This window comes from Pectinophora gossypiella, chromosome 18, assembly GCF_024362695.1.
Source record: "Pectinophora gossypiella chromosome 18, ilPecGoss1.1, whole genome shotgun sequence".
Taxonomy (NCBI): domain Eukaryota; kingdom Metazoa; phylum Arthropoda; class Insecta; order Lepidoptera; family Gelechiidae; genus Pectinophora; species Pectinophora gossypiella.
Genome location: NC_065421.1, coordinates 14,462,532 through 14,480,159, shown reverse-complemented (window position 1 = coordinate 14,480,159; position 17,628 = coordinate 14,462,532). Strand labels below are relative to the sequence as shown.

General features: G+C 39.3%; 1 protein-coding gene across 1 annotated transcript in view; it reads left to right on the top strand.

Annotated features, from left to right (window-relative positions):
• The window catches only part of LOC126374855 (nephrin-like), a 153,474-nt gene extending 138,227 nt beyond the window's left edge, over positions 1–15,247 (top strand). The window contains exons 10-18 of the mRNA XM_050021613.1: positions 7,897–8,027; positions 9,182–9,341; positions 9,585–9,742; positions 10,099–10,255; positions 11,085–11,248; positions 11,700–11,895; positions 13,312–13,492; positions 14,024–14,202; positions 14,912–15,247. Of these exons, the coding sequence (XP_049877570.1) occupies positions 7,897–8,027; positions 9,182–9,341; positions 9,585–9,742; positions 10,099–10,255; positions 11,085–11,248; positions 11,700–11,895; positions 13,312–13,492; positions 14,024–14,202; positions 14,912–15,000 (1,415 nt within the window). The 3' untranslated portion in view covers positions 15,001–15,247. The remainder of the gene's footprint in view (positions 1–7,896; positions 8,028–9,181; positions 9,342–9,584; positions 9,743–10,098; positions 10,256–11,084; positions 11,249–11,699; positions 11,896–13,311; positions 13,493–14,023; positions 14,203–14,911) is intronic.
• The last annotated feature ends 2,381 nt before the right edge of the window (positions 15,248–17,628 follow it).

The following is a 17,628-nucleotide window of genomic DNA, read 5'->3' as shown; positions in this document are numbered from 1 at the left end:
CGATTCCCGGTGGGGACATATCACAAAAATTACTTTGTGGTTTGGTTAGGACATTACAGGCTGATCACCTGATTGCCCGAAAGTAAGATAATCCGTGCTTCGGAAGGCACGTTAAGCCGTTGGTTCCGGTTACTACTTACTAATGTAAGTATGTAGTCGTCAGTTCCACGAGGGTATGACTGCCCGCGTACGTCACGAGTACGACTTCACAGAACAGTTTCCTGTCACCAGTGGTGTCAAGCAAGGCTGTGTTATGGCTCCGACCCTTTTCGCCATTTACTTTGCTGCGGTAATGAATGATGCTCTTAAGAAGTGTAACAACCGGATTTTTATAAATGTCCGTACGGACAAAAGCATCTTCGACCTCACGCGCTTCAGAGCAAAACGTAAGATACACTCCATTCCGGTAACAGAAGTTCTGTATGCCGACGATGTTTGCCTAATGGCTGATAACATGAACGACCTGCAGAGTTATCTCGACAATTTAGACGAATCCTGTCGCAAGTTTGGCTTAGTAATCAGCGCTTCCAAGACCCAGATTCTTAAACAACCTGCAAAGGGAAAGTCTGCGGATGATGCTGCTGTTTACCTGCGTGGAAAGCCTCTAGATGAAGTAGGGACATTTCGGTACCTTGGGAGTCTAGTGCGCAGTGATAACCGTCTCGAGTCAGAGATTTCTGCACGAATCGCGAAAGCCGCTGCGGCCTTTGGTGGATTAAACCGACGAGTTTGGAAATCACATGACCTGAAACTCCACACGAAGCTTGCTGTATACAAGGCAATAATACTTCCTTTGTTGCTGTATGCATCGGAGACCTGGTGTCTGTACAAGGGAGACATCAGACGTCTTGATATCTTCCACATGAAATGTCTTCGAGCAATTCTTCGGGTGCGCTGGCAGGATCGTGTTCCAAATTCGGAGGTCCTACGCCGAACGAAACTAGCTGGAATGGAGTGTCTTTTAATGAAAGGTCAACTTCGCTGGTGTGGACACCATGTTCGCATGGAGTCTACTCGGTTGCCAAAGCAAGTGTTTTACTCTGAGCTTAGCTCAGGTAAACGTAAACCGGGAGGACAATACCTGCGTTACAGGGATGTCTTGAAACGTCATCTGACTGCTATTGGCACGTCTAGTGAATCGTGGGAGAAGCTTGCCACTCAGAGATCGGACTGGCGATCTGCTGTCGAATCGGGATTAAAAAACTTTGAACGAACCCGTCTTGAAGATCTTGACACCAAACGCCAGATCCGGAAAACTCGACCCAAGCCCTCCTACCACTACACTTATAACTCAAATGGGACTCTCTATTGTGCTTCTTGCAACAGGACTTTCAAAACTAAATTTGGTTTTGCTAGTCACGCCCGCGCCCATGCAAGAGCCCAGGCTAACACTAGCTAAGGGTGTCGCCGTCGACGGATACGTCTGGGAGGACATCATCAACACCATATGTCGGATTATTATAATGGGCGACGGGTTTTGATGTGCACTTAGTCTTTGGAATTCAGCTCTAGTTGAATTAAATTAATACTTAAGATAAGATTTATTAATTTGCCATGAAGGCAATGAACAAGAATAATGAATGCATGGGATTAACTGTCTGAGAACTGATATTAGGCAGCTAAATTACTCAATTGTATACCAATATTTTATGTTTATTTTTATTTTTTTAAAGAACGTCTAGGGCCCTGTGTCGAGGTTTTTCTTGCAGCTTCTTTTCCCCGGCTATACAGGTTGTGAGAAGCTGCAGTAGTTTTAGGCGGATGAGACGTTCGTTATGGTTCTTTCTTTCTTTCTGTTTTTTTTTTTTTTTTTGTCTTTTTATTTTGTCATTTTGTTAAGCCAGTCATTAAAAACTTTTGTATTTCTTTGTTTTGGAAACATAAGTGCGTAAACTAGCTAGCTTAAGTAACATAATTATCCAGGAGAGAGGCATCATAGGCTGTAATACAAGTATTTATATACTTAGTCAGCTATGGTACCTACCTATTTATACCTGTGTCCAAGACTAAGCTATTTTAAGGAAAAAAATTGTACCTACTTTTTTGGCAATAAAATTATTATATTAAATGTAAAAATTGACGTTTCAAAGTGTAACTATGATACCTACTGAATAAAGATATTTTTGAATTTGAATTTGAATGACCGTACATTGAACCACAACCACACAACATACCTATCTTATTAGTGAGTTTATAGGTATAGGTATATGAAACAAAGCGCCAAAAGGATGAATGAGACCCAGTAGTAAACAAGTATATCCCTAGAATTTTCGCAGAATATTCTGGAGGAAATAGAGAAATAAGTTCCGAGACGTTTCTGTTACAGAAATTAAATTCCGTTTGTTTTGAAGGTGCTTCAAGCGTGAAAACCATATTACAGTCTTGAAAGCATTTGGATGCTTCTTTGAATAATTTACTGCTTCATAACATAATAAACTTGTCGAGATGCTGGAAGTATTTCTGAGGGTTGTTTTTAACGTTGACTGGCGAGGGAACATTTTCGAAAAGTAACACTACATAAGCCTATTTCTCTACCTCAGCGTTTACCGTTATCGGCCCACTTCTTCTTGCGATGTAGGGTTCGAACAATCGCCCACTAGGGTCGATTAAATGTACTTAACTACAATCCTCTGCAACGACGCTCTGAGTCGAGGTTTGTGACTAACTGGGCACCCTCAGACCTGTTGACTTAAATTTTACACCGGGAGAGAGTCCTCAGCGTTCCCATTTGTCCAGACAAATCTAAAATAAGTCACGTTAAAAAAGGCTATTTCCCGTTGAGGTATGCAGAGTTCACGGAATTCTACTTAATACGACCCTGACGCATCACTTTTTACTTCAGGACCCAATCAACGCTTATCGCTATCGACCCAACTAGGGTCGATTAATTCTTTCAAATATTTTTCCTCTCAGACGACGCCCTGAGCCGAGGTTCGCGCCCAACTGGGCTCCCTCAGCCCTGTTGTCTTAAACGTTGTACTGGGTGAGAGCCTTCAGCGCTCCCCATTTGTCCGGCCAAGTAGTTAAAGCCATCTGCGGCAAATCTACATACTAAATCACGTCAAAAAAAAGCATCATTTTCGTTTGTTCCACTCTCAGTAAAGACTACACGCATGCTCGACGGATCATAGGAAAAATGCCTGTTTAGAAAACTAATCGGACAATCTTTTTCTTATCGTGTGGGTTGTGAGGTGGGATACCAACCTCATCAACACCTCATTTGTTAAATTTTGACAGGTTTAGAAGTTAAGTTGGAACAGACGTGCATATATACATACATAGATAAATAAATATATAGCGGTCAAACACATAACCCTCCTTTTTGATTCGCCGCAGTCGGGTAAAAATAAAAATCTGTGCCAAACAGCTATCTTCAATTATGTCAACTATTACAAAATTTGAGTTGATAAGCAATTGAACGCATTCTATGATTTTAAACGCATTTTCTTTACTCCCAGTATAGACAGAGGAAATTACCAAATAATTAAAAAAATATATTTAAATTCTATCAAAAGTCCAACATAATGAATCCCTGCAACAGTTACATATTGCAACACATAGAATTCGTTTTCCAATTCGACGTAATTCACACTCGAATTTCAAACAGTTCGAACTTCGAAATCTAAAGCATTTGAATACGTATTCTCCTCAACAAGTAGAATTGAAAATTTGACTATTTCACTACCCATTAGGGTACGTGGAATGCAATAACAAAACTTTTGGAAAACAAACGAGTAGGATGTAATAATTGCAGTTAGACCGACGGTCTGGTGGGAAGCGTGCGCGGCATACATAAGCGGTTCCGGGCGGATTCGGGGCAGGAGGCAATTCTACTCGGCGTCATTGCATAAGAATGAATAGAAGAACGAATGATTGAAACTTTTTTTAATTACTTATGAATGTTAGAAAAGCAAGAGGTTGAATTTTAGGACGGGGTTGAAACAATCTTCTTCTATCGTGTGGGTTGTGAGGTGGATTACCAACCTCAGCAACCCTGGTCTCAGGGTGATTATTGAGCCGCCAAAGGCCCCTCATGCTCATGTAACGAATACTCACTTAAATCAGTAAGTAGTAACTACGACCAACGGCTTAACGTGCCTTCCGAAGCACAGATCATCCTACTTTTGGACAATCAGGTGATCAGCCTGTAATGTCCTAATCAAACTAGGGATCACAAAGTGATTTTTGTGATATGTCCCCACCGGGTTTCGAGCCCGAGACCTCCGGATCGTGAGCCCAACGCTCAACCACTGGACCACAGAGGCCTGAATCAATCATTAACGAGTTTGTTTTCGAAATCATGTTTTTGGATCGTAAATGATTTTATCATGTGCTCAACGCTGAAGAAAAACTTTGTTAAGAGACCCAGATTTCCGGGAAATACATTTTAGGAGGTATGTGACCTAATTTGGGCTGGTTCCTTTCGCGGGTTGGAAGGTCAGACAGGCAGTCGCTTCTGTAGGTTAGGTGAGCGGACCCTGTGAAAACGAGATAACGCTAGGAAGGTGTAAGGTGAGGTCAGAATGAAATGTTAAATGGCTGAAGTCAATCTCTGTAGCTTCGTAGAGTGAAAAACAAGAAGGAGGCGGTATGCTTTTAAACATTATAAATGTAACAATTGGATAGTTTCCTAGGACAAAGATAAATTATGAAATTCTGATTACTAAATAAAAACAAATCTAAAGGTGACAAAAACGTTTTCTTTTTCTATTTAGCACATGTTTACAAATGCGATATTTTGTCACGTTTTTCTATGACGTCATTATGTCGCTTTTTCATACAAATTCCATAGTAATTTCGTGTTTTGACGTTTAGTAAAAAGTAACTGATTTGACTAGTTGGAATTAAATCATTGAACTTTGCATTTTGTGAGATAAAAAATCTATTTTGTTATGTGAGTACAGCGTATTATGTTGTTGGTCCAGAATTTTATCGGCCGAGCAGCAATTTCGGAAGCATTCATCAACTTAACAATAGCGCGCGGGAGCGCTATTTTTTATTAAGCTCTTGACGCAGTATCGGTATTTCGGGGAGTACGCTAAACTAGTGCAGGTCCGTCGTGGGTGAGACCAACTTATGCTGGATAATTTTACAAACTTGTTCGTGGGTCAGTTAAGTTGATCTCACGCTTCGAACTGCAGACGCGCGGGTCGGTCCAATTTATACTGTCTGATGAACAAGTATGTAGCATTATCCAGCATAAATTGGTCTGACCCGCGAGACTTTTAGCGTGCGCCCTTAGCTAAATACGTATTACGTAGCAACAGACTGTAGATAACCACATGTTATTGCTGGACACAGTCATCTTTTCATCGATTCAGGAGGGCCACAAAGCCATAGCCATATTCCACCACGGCACTGCACAGAGGATTGGTGTTAAAAGGCGAAATGTCCAAGACCTGAGCTTTCACATAAAAAACTATTCATCAAAATTAATTCAAGAGCTACGCTCTTGTCAATGTAGCATTCTCCATGCTATTTTTTTAGGGAAAAATTGGGCAGTAGTTTCCCTCTCGCCTTCCGCCCCGCAGTACTTTGACGCGAGTGCGAAAAAAAAACTAAAAAAGCAATTAATTTCCTAAATTTCCTACCCTGGGGGGTTAAAAGGGCCACATTGGATCAATTCATCTAAAAAGCAATATTGTTTTTTGACATTTGTTTGACATTGCGCACTTACTTTTGTGTGCGCAAATGTAAAATTGCGGTTTTTTTTTAGATCGTGGCCTTTTATCCCCTTGGTTTCAAAACTGGGTTTGGTGAGCAGTTTCTAGCCTTTAGATACATTATATAGGTCCCCACAGATCATTGTGGAGGTCATGTACTTATTTATTATTATTTTTAGGTATTTGTATTTATTTATGAGGCAGGCAGTTGTAAACAAGTGATGAATGCTTGTATTTTAATGATCTCTACTTACTTGATCTTTCTATTCACATATTTTGTCAAGATTTACCTAAAATTGAGAAGCTCGGTGGCGTAGCGGTAAACGCGCTCGGTCTGCGATTGTTGAAGTTAAGCAACTTTCGCAAAGGCCGGTCATAGGATGGGTGACCACAAAAAAAAGTTTTCATCTCGAGCTCCTCCGTGCTTCGGAAGGCACGTTAAGCCGTTGGTCCCGGCTGCATTAGCAGTCGTCAATAACCACCAATCCGCACTGGGCCCGCGTGATGGTTTAAGGCCCGATCTCCCTATCCATCCATAGGGAAAACCCGTGCCCCAGCAGTGGGGACGTTAATGGGCTGGTGATGATGACCTAAAATTACGTGGGCAATTCTTAAAGATATATTTTTATTTATTTATTTAAGTACTTAATTAAACTTTGAGTATACAGTTTTGACGCATAGCATCGCTAAACCAGGAATGGTTGTAAGTTTAAAACCATATTCCATCTTGAGTGCGTCTTAGAATCAGCTCCCTAATTCTCTTGTCCAATCGAAATATTCAGGTTCGGCTTTGTTAAATTTTAAATTGTGATTAGCTTCGCCCCGTGGCTCCGGCTGTTTGTAACTTTATTAATTTAGACTTGGACGCAGAATTTCAAATTCAATTTAAGTCGCCATTTTAGTTAGTTATTTTTGTGGCAGATAACTTTCATAATTATGAACTCGAATTTCCAACTCTTTGACCCAAAACTGCATTGAATTAAGTGAGTTCTGTTTGCGATATCAAATACAATGTAATTTTATTAACTACGTTACGTATAAACTTACATAGTTGAAAAGCTCGTGTGCTTTGTATTCTCTCTGGTTGACAACCGTGTGTGCCTGAAATTGTGGACTGCTATTAAATATTTTATGTGTACATGTATGAAAAAACAAACATTATATAGGATATATCTGTGGAAGTTGTGAGTGGAAAATGAAGACTCACAAGAGATGGATGGAAAAAGAATACAATGTTGTGCCAAACCCACAAAGAGTGGGATAAGGCCAAGATGTTGTTGAAGTAACAGCCTCCGTGGTCTAGTGGTTAGAGCGTTAGGCTCACAGGTCGAGACTGTCCTCTGTTTGGTAAGGACTTTTCAGGCTTGAATCACCTGATTATCCGTAAAAGTAAGATGATTCCGTGCTTCGGAGGGCACGTTAAGCCGTTGGTCCCGGCTATTAGCCGTAAAACCTCCACCAATCCGCATTAGAGCAGCGTGGTGGAGTATGCTCCATACCCCCTCCGGTTGACTGAGGGGAGGCCTGTGCCCAGGTGTGGGACGTATATAGGCTGTTTATGTATGTTATGTATGTATGTTGTTGAAGTAGTTTTGTTTATAAATAATATGTGAAAATACCTACGCTATTTCATCGTACGTATGTACTAAGATATGTTTTTTTTTTATGTTTTAAGACTTATATAATTTTATTTTATACAAAACAACATACAGTATCATTACCAATATTCTAATATATAAACTTATCTAATATATAAAAGAAACACAATGTATGTAATCTTAACTTATAAACTTGTACTAAGATTGTTTTATTTATTTCTCATTCATAAGTGATTATCGTGGAGATCCTTGGGGGAGGCCTATGCCCAGCAGTGGGCGTCATACGGCTGATGATGATGATGAAGTGATTTTGTAAGTTGCTCAGAAGAAATTCCTGTTTAGAAATAAAATCCTTCCGTACTTCCGCTGTAATTTTGTAAATGCCCTTTACGTGCAGTAAAGTGATTTGTATTGTATTGTAATAATATATTTTTTTGATAGCCAGAAGTATTGTGATAAAGACTAAAATTCATTAAAATTCAACATGAAGTGTCAACTTCACAAGTAGGGTGAATTCGCAGTTTGTTTGGTTAGAGTGTATACGCTCACATCACTGAGTAGTTACGCGCATTATCCGATCTGAATGAGACCTAACAGTGCAGTGGTTAAGACACCACCCCCCTTTTTTGTTTCAGATCCGCCAGTTGCCCAAATTTCTCTGGTGGAGCCCAAAGAAGCCAGAATGCTTCGAGAAGATGAGAACGCTGAGCTACTCTGTTCAGCTGATGCATCGCCGCCTGCTACCAATTTTACCTTTTATAAAGAGGTAGGTATTTGTAGTTCAATCATCTCTTTGGTTTGAATTTGGTCTTTGGTGTAGCCATATAGGCGGCTAGAACAGTTCATCACTCTGATACCAACCCCAACGGCGGCGTGGTAGACATTTCTCCTGTTTCCTCATTCCGTCTATGCCAATTTATTGATGTATATCCTCATTATAGCAACGATATAGATCGAAAAAATTACATGATCGGGAGGGTTGAAAAGCCACATTGAAGCAATTCATCTAAATAGCAATATTGCTATTTGACATTTGCTCATATAAAAATAACTCCGCAATGTCAACAAATATGTCAAATAGCAACATTGATTTTTAGATGAATTGCTTAAACGTGGCGTTTAGACCCCCAGGCCAAGGACCCGGTATCGAGTTTCCCTAAGCAAGGATGAGTGTTATACAAACAAATCCCTCATTCTATTTCCCTAAAGAGTACAAGATTTCAATATAATTTTCCGGAAATATTTTTATGCCAAGTCTGGTTACGACTTGGTACTGACTTATCGCTGACTTTCTAATTAATTTCCGCTCAAATGAGCAGATAGATATCCATCAACTGGCACAGGTGTTTTAAACACACAAACTACACCGTGTCAGGTCCACTTATCCATCAAATGATTGTTTAATTAATAGGTACCTGATGAAAATTCAATTTGCGTAAAGGAATAACTTTGTAATGGGCCATTAATTTTCCGTTTAAATTTTCATTGACAACGTTCACACAATATAATTTTGTAACAAAATGTACCTACCATTGCTTTCAGAAAGTTCATTGTCATACTTTTTAGTTTTATTATTTTATTATCCTTACTTACTTTACGCGTTTGAGACTCGAACGGTTTTTTTGACAGAAGTGACTACCAATCTGATGTTCCATCCAATACAAAACTAAAACCAGACCAATTTCAGATTACGCCACATAAATTCGACAACGCTCGGGTATGTGAATTTCATCACGATATTTTCCTGAATGGATCATTGGCAGGAAATTCCTGCCTATGAAATACATGTATCTTTGAAAATGAATACGAATAGGGATTTCTTTTGGATTTATTTTACTGGCCTCTTAACTGCCATCACACTGTGAACAACAATAACAAGATGTGGGTAAAATAAGACATAACACTTGTATGTGTTCTCAGGACCACCTGATCCACGACGACCCCATCGGCGGGATATCAGTGGAGGGCAACAAGCTGGTGCTGCGAGGACTGAGGAGGCACCACTCCTCTCGGTACCGATGTCGCGCGAAGAACTCTGAGGGCAGCGCGCTGAGTGAACCTCTCACTTTGAATGTTTTGTGTAAGTGGGGGACAAAACGAATTTATTAAAAATATCATAGATTTAAGAGAAGAAAGAGAGGAAAGGGAAGATCAAGAAGAGCTTACATGGAACAAATTAAAGAGAAGGCAAACGTCGTGTCTTATAAGGAAGTCAAAGAATTAGCCCTTGATAGACAAAAATAGAGAAAGCTACACCGACAAGATCGTGACTGTTAAATTAATGATGATGATAAGAAAATAACACTTCCCTCCCCGTCCCCAGCGCGACCGGAATGCTCGGCCGGCAGCGTGGTGCAGCAACTGGCGGGCGCGCCGGGCGGCGAGGTGCGCGCGCGCTGCTCGGTCAGCGCGCCCGCGCCGCGCGACGCCGGCCCGCTGCGCTTCTACTGGACCTTTAATAGCACCAGGGATGTTCTGCCTGTGAGTATTACGCTGAATGTATTAAACCAATGCCTACTGCTCGTAAAAGAGTCATAAATTACTTATTAATATCATAGTAACTTCATCTCGAGGTACGTGATTCATGTCATCTCTAAATTTTCTAAAAAGACATAATCCGTTATTTGCGTACAACACATTATGCTAAAAGAACTTCACTGATTTCTATCCAGGGCTGATGTTTTGATTATGTTGATAAATCTGAGAACGCATTTAAGCTGCATAACATCTAGTTAAACTATCAGACAATTATCAGCAAGTGGCGAAATAAATTCAAAGAGCTTTTACACTGACAGCGAGCCCTACAATCCCATTGAGGCTTATTTTTTGACATTTAGATACCAGCATCAAACATAACAGTAATGGGTGCGAGCAGTACGGTTGTGCACGGCCTGACGACAGAGGTTGGCGATGATTTGGGCTGGTTGGCGTGTTGGGCCAGCAATGACATCGGCAATCAACGGGAGCCGTGTCTCTTCAGGATCATGCCTGCGGGTAAATAGACTTTCCACAGCTCCTCTGTAATCTTTTTACTCCAAAAATAATTTTGCGAAAAGGCAACCTGATAAACATCCCTTTGAATCACACGAACTTAACTATAGAAAGAATCGTTTTTTTGCTAAGAACGGCAAGCAAAATCGACAAGCAAGGATTCAATCGCTTTGACATACTTGGTAGTAGCACTCAGACCGTTAATAAACCAGATTTAATTTCTTAGCATACCTAGCTTGCTTGTCTAAATGTTATTTAATATTATTTTATTTACCTAACAATTTCTGTTCTATTCTATTCTATTTGTGGTAGCTTGTTAATTACAAATACAAAAATTGGCATTTAATTACTTATAAAATTGATACTACTAGATTGATTATCTTTTGTTGATTGATTTGGGTTGATGAGGTTGGTAATCAACCACACAACCCACACGATAGAAGGATTTATTACTTTGTAAATATGGTTGTAAGCTCCCCTAATAAAATAAATGAAGAAATGCTTTTATTTTCTACCGTGACATCTGGTGTCCGAGTTATTATTGAGCCGCCAGAGGTTGACATGGCTCACCATTGACTGCATGCCATGTTATGTTACTACATGGTGTCTAAGGTCATGGTGCTGTTATTGACTATGTAAGCCAACCAAACTCCTTCCAGAAGCTCAAAAGCCGCTTGGGGTTGTCACAGGTTTCGCGGAGCGACCCTGTTTAATGATGTCACTCCTGTGCATTCCAGGATTATGGGAAACAGTTTATTTTGTCCTACGGCTTCACCCACCGTTGGGTGTATGGGTACTTTGCCTATTATTTTAATGTAACATTTTGTCCCAGCCCTCCCAGAACCACCGACAAATTGCGAGATTTCCAACACGTTCCTCCACTGTGAGCCGGGCCACGACGGAGGACTTCCTCAGCGGTTCCTCCTCGAGGCGTTGGAGGTACGACCTCCCTCCCAGCCGGAGGAGGGCAATGAGATCTCCACGATGAACGACCAGGTGAGCGCGGTGTGGTGTGCCGTGCTTGTGGGTTAATTGACAATATAATGTAATGTAATGTGATGCAATATAATACAATGTAATGCAATGTACTTTAATGCAATGCGTTTATTACACTAGAAAACAAGAAGAAATGTAATCGAAGTACATTTTGACCTAACATTATTTTATTTGTTGATTCGATTTAAAATTGGAAATTATTATCTACTCAAGAAATAATCTAAAAGTAAAATTGCGCGAAATATCTCGGGCAAAAAAACATCAGCATAATAAAAAATATATTTTACGCGCAACATAATTATATATTTTATGATTTTTTTTGCCGAATAATTAATTTGCATGTTTACTTATACTTTTCAATAATTATTGTGAGTCAATATCAATTGACATAATATATATTTTCTTAAACTCTCGGAAGTACCCTATATACATTTTAACTGTTTTTATCCAGGGTTTCTCCGCCAGAGGTTTAACAGAGGCGGTGTATAGAGCCAGCAATGACGTTACACCACAGTTCACTCTGGACGCTCTGTCTCCGGGACGATATACATTGCTGGTCTACTCTGAAACACCTCGAGGACGGTCACCTAAGCCCGCAGCGCTGCACAGCGTTGCGATACAGACGACTGATGATTTGGATAGACCGGGTAAGATACTAAACATCTTTATTATAGCAATAGGAAAGTCGTTGTAGCCTAGCTGGAAGAAAGCTGGACTCTTACTGCGACGCCGCTGGTTCGAACCCAGCACGGGCCGAAACCAATGATTTTCGAATATGTTTCCAAATGTTTTTGCAGAAAGACACCGAACTAATAATTATGTGGAAAGTTTTCACATTACACTCAGTAGAAGAATAAAAAAATATAATAAAAGCCTGCTTGATCTCATCGCGGCATTCAAAAAAGACGCAGATACCAAGCGCGCACCAAAGCGACGTAGGTGTCGCGTTATAACTATACTTTAGGCCCAATTAAGCCAACATGAAAATATTCTTCATCAGCCCATTAACGTCCCCACTGCTGGGGTACGGGCCTTCCCTATGGATGGATAGGGAGATCGGGCCTTAAACCATCACGCGGGCTCCGTGCGGATTGATGGTTATTAACGACTGCTAATGCAGCCGGGACCAACGACTTAACGTGCCTTCCGAAGCACGGAGGAGCTCGAGATGAAAACTTTTTTTTGTGGTCACCCATCCTATGACCGGCCTTGCGAAAGTTGCTTAACTTCAACTATCGCAGACCGAGCGCGTTTACCGCTGCGCCACCGAGCTCCTCCAGAAAATATTACTGTAGGTAATTTTCTGGAAATGGTACGTTAGACCTTAGAACCATAACTATGACTGGATAAATATAGTTTACTATTTATTTATATTAGATGGCTTTTGTTTCACCACGAGCGATGCAGGTGATTAAAGATAAATGTTTGTTGAATGCACCTAGGTGAATTAGCTCAGATGAATTAAGTTTACGAAGGGTTATATTCGCATCTTAAATTATTGACACGTGCCCAGCGGTGAAGGTAAACGTCTTTTCCTTACGTCGTTTTCCTCCCACATTTCCTAGAAAAACGATTTGGAAGTTGTTGTCAACCGAGTTTGATCGTCGGGTTGGAAGGTCAGACAGGTAGTCTTGCTTGCGTGAAGCTTGTGTAAAAAAACCGGACCTGTAAAATTTTTAGGTAACTGAATCCTGTGAAAATGGAATAACGCTATGAAGATGTACAGCAACAGCAGGTAGCTTGAACCAACCAATGGCCTTTCCACACAGTAGCCATTTTGCAAATTACACATTTTGCTTAAGCTATTGATTTATCAATATACCACAAGCTCACAACTATATTCCTAATTGGGCAATTCAGATGTATATTTTTACTTTTAAGGACTGATTCTGAGAAATGGTAAAGTAAAGTAAAAAACCACGTATTTTCGTTGGTTTAACGGAAAGCTCGGTGAGGGTACATAGTTCATCTTGCGATGGATGTACCTATGACTACACCAATTGGGATAAATAATTATGTTATGTTTAAGGCAAGATTTTTCTCATAAAATGATTGTGACCCAGGTTCGCTCCAAACAATGACTCCTGCGCCGCCACTCGTTCCCCCATCAGCGGACAACAGCGTCGCTCTGTTGGTAGGAGCCGCGCTATCGTTGATACTGGTGACCATTCTGACCACTCTGTGCGTATCACTCGTGGTCATGTGCAAGAAGAAAGGCAGGCCAAGGCGTGAACCTGATCAAAGGTAAGCTTAATACAGTTTTCATTGACGAGTTTTAAGTCTTCACTTATTAAAAAAAAATACTTAGTATATGGTCAAAACTTTGTTCTTACTTATAATGTTCTTTTCAGCTACGATTGAGAGATACGAATTCTTTTCCTGCTTGCCTATTTTATTCATACCACTTAAAAGGCTACATCGAAGAAGCAATTCATCAAAAAAGCGCATTTAAAAATGAATGCGCAACGCATCCTTAATGTCAAATAGTAATATTGCTTTTTCAGAAGAATTGCTTCGATGTGGCGTTTTTAAACCCCCAGAACTTCTCACAAACTCACGCCTATTTCTGCCGGAGGAAATCCTGATCTGACCTTCGAGTATAGTAACACCAATGTTCTGAGTACTATCATATGGGAGTGTGGCTACCGGGAGTGGATATCTTGTCAAAACCCAAGCATTGTTCGTACGGATACGCCAGAGTGGAATTAGTACGTGTACATATGCGTAGATGCTGGTTTTAAATGCGGTTTGATTCAAAAACCTACATGTTTCCAGTACAATAACCCGCCGCAACGTGGGCGTGTCCATGTACGGTGGGTCATCACTACCTCCGAGTATGGTGCCCACAGTGGTGGTAAGAGGTCATCGAGGGTCACGCGTGCTGGCTGCCAGGTGGTCAGGTGTGCTGGAGGACATGCCTATGGCTGTACTGGCGCTGGACACCAGACCTCATGGTACGGTATTAAAAACAATAACCAAAGCATAAAATGTATGCACGTGGATATAGAGGTAGAAGCCAAGAAAGTGTGGATGGACTGTTTGAAGATGGATTTGTGTGTGAATGGTGTGACAGAGCTGAAGATGAGGACATGTTTTGCCGACTCCACTTAAAGCGAGATAAGGGAGGATGATGTTGATAAACAGGAGTAACTGACTATTAGCATAAAACACAATCCGTTTGGGCTTTATAGTGAAATTTTGCACATGCCAACAGCTCTTTTGTCACATGGGTTCATAAACATCATAATGGATCATTTCCTACATATGCATTATATTTATCTACTTCAATACGGAGGTACTTAGCAGTGACCCAAAATACTTGGGCCCGTCATCTTGACGTAAGTCACATCACATTATCCTTTCAGTATCTTTACCAGTACTAGTGTAGTGTATTAGTAACCCTGACACCAGGGTGGATGAGGTTGGTACTCCACCTAACAACCAACACGGTAGAAGAAGATATCTTCACTAGAATGATAACGCTAGACGGTGATGTAATTTTACATTGACCTTCAACAAGTTTATCCATGATAATTACGTTGAATAAATGATTCTGATTTCTGAATTATGTTCTAAAACAATCAATCAATCAATCAATCAATCATTTATTTGCAAGAACACAAAGTAAATAGTACAAATGAAATAGTAATGAATTTGTTTCAGGTGATACAGAATCAAGCCACAGCGATACTGACCAGCAAGAGGCTCAACTAACAAGACACGTTGATGGTATAGAGACTCAGACAGATTGAATTATATTTGATAAAGATTAAACTAAATATTAGGATATATCCTTTGGTCTTAGCAACTGTAAGTGGTTTCAAATTTGCCGTTATAATGATAACGACTGATGAGGAATGAGCCTTGGAAACCTAGTCGGAAGAACGCTTGACTTTCATTACGAAGTCGCGTGTTCAAATCCAACATGAACTTAAACCAATGGTTTTCGAATTTGTTTTCGTGTTTATGTTTGGATTTTAAATGATAATCAGGTGCTCAGTGGTGACGGCGACCTAAACAGTAATTGGGCTCGAAGGTCCGATAGGCAGTTGCTTCTGTAAAAAACCGGACCTGTCAAATATTCAGTTTAGGGATGCGAATCCTCCAAATAATAGGTTAACGCTAAGGGGATGATGACTTACTGTGGATAAATACGTCATTGGCAAATATTGTAGAGAAATTACTCTTGATAAAGAAAAGAATGATGTACCTAAGTGCCACAAAATATTTACAAGTAAAAAACTAAAAGCGTGTAGAGAACAGTGCATTAAAATGGAATAGATTAAAAAGTACAATTTTATTGTAGGTTGCAATGATGATAAATGATAATCAAAAGAACTTGTAACATTTGAAATAGATTTAAGGTAAGTAATGCAAATTGTTTGCCGTGCGCAAAAACAATCATTTAATTTAATTGACAACTTGTAATTTTTTAATGCATATTCAACATTGTTAACAAGTATGTAAGTACTTATATCTGTTAAGAAAGATTGTAGCGATAGAAGAATATTATATTATGTAGTAATCAATTGAGAAAAAGAAATACATATGAGGAAACATCGGTACGAAAACATTGTGCTGTTATTTTCCTATTAATCTGTTCCATAATATCGAGTGTTGCCATAATAATTAATAAAACTTGAAAACAGTTTTGTAAATATTTTAAGTACCTAATAATTATAAGTGTATGCTTAATGAAATCGCATGTTGCAGTATTATATCATAGTGATAAATCATTAGAAGAGTGAATTGTTTTAGAAAACTGTAGAATTAGAAAGTAGAAGTTATTGAAAGCCAAAAAAACCCACTTAGATACATGTTTGTGTTTAAGGTGAAGGCGAGCGTTGTGTTTTATAAAAATAAGTAAGAATTGTTCTTGGATAGACAAGGATGGAGAATGCTATACCGATAAGAGCGTAGCTCTCAAGTTAATGATGATGACATTTTAGTGCCATTACTATAGAGGCGATAGCTTCTTGACCCAAATATGTATTATGGGAACTATCAACCTTTAATTTAGGACTAGCCGGCATTTACACTACAAGCCAGCTAAAAAAATTGCAACATAAATGGAGTTTTAGTACATTTGGCATAACTACTTCCAAACTACAAAGCGACTGCAATCCAACCGCAATAGAACTGTTGCAGTCGATTTGTAGCTTTAAAGATAAAATGAAGGTGAGATAAATATACTTCACTGAACTTATGCTTATGCAGCTGGCTTGCAGTTTGTCTATAATATCTGTCAGTAAACGATACCAAGTAATTAACAAAGGTAATGTAATTTAAAATATTTTACTTATATATAAGCTTCAAATACGGGTAATAATTACTATTGTGAATGGAGTTCCATTGTAATAAATAATGATTATGTAAGTAGCTTCTGTATTGAGTAACATAATTATTTTCATCTCACCGATAATGTTATTTTATCACTTAAAATCAACTATGTAGCGAATAAATTGGATTTGTCTTTATTTATTTAAGTAATCTAGTATGATGGTATTCTTACGCTGACCCTTATACCTATCTAGTAGCATGCAGTAGCTAAAATACTACACAGAACATTGATGTATTATAATGTTACGAATATAGTAGTACACAGAAGGTCCCTTGCCATAGTAGAAAAGTTGTCGCTAAAACGCGCGCAAATAGAGCGCCGGTGGCGAGCTCTTGTACTAACTGTCAAAGTGTTCATGACGATACGACACACTTGTTACTAGATGGCACATATTTCTAGAATGTAAATGGTTAGCGGCATACGATTACTACATGGCGAAATAGAGTAATTCTGAAAAAGAACGCCCGTAGCAATATGCGGGTAATATAATACTAGTAGGACTACGCAGTAGGACCACGGGTAAAGAATGTCCCGTAGCGACCATTGAGACTATAAGATGTATGGAAGGGTCATTTTAGTTGGTATAGTATATACAAATGTGTTAATATCGGTAGTAAAACTGCATGCAAATCACTAACTGGTTCTTGAGATTAGCCCACACGTGCATACGTCAGACATTTTTTATACTATAAATATGTATTCATAAGTGTATGCAAAACCAAAGAAACAATAACCTATAGAAATTGTAGCGAAGTGCAGCACTTGCTAACGTAAATAAAAGTTGATTCTAGTTGTTTTCAAGGTGAGAATCAGAATGACTGCCCAATGCGACAGATCAGCTTTAAAATATTACTAACATTCAATACCTTTTAGCTACTATTTAATACCTTTATATAGATATTTTCTACCTAATTAATAAATAATAAATTTATTTAAAAAATGGCCAGTCATTCTGATGTCTGAATGACCACCCACATTTAGAATCTCCACAAAAAGGCTCCGAAATGTAATTTCGCCTATACACAAATTTAGTACCTAT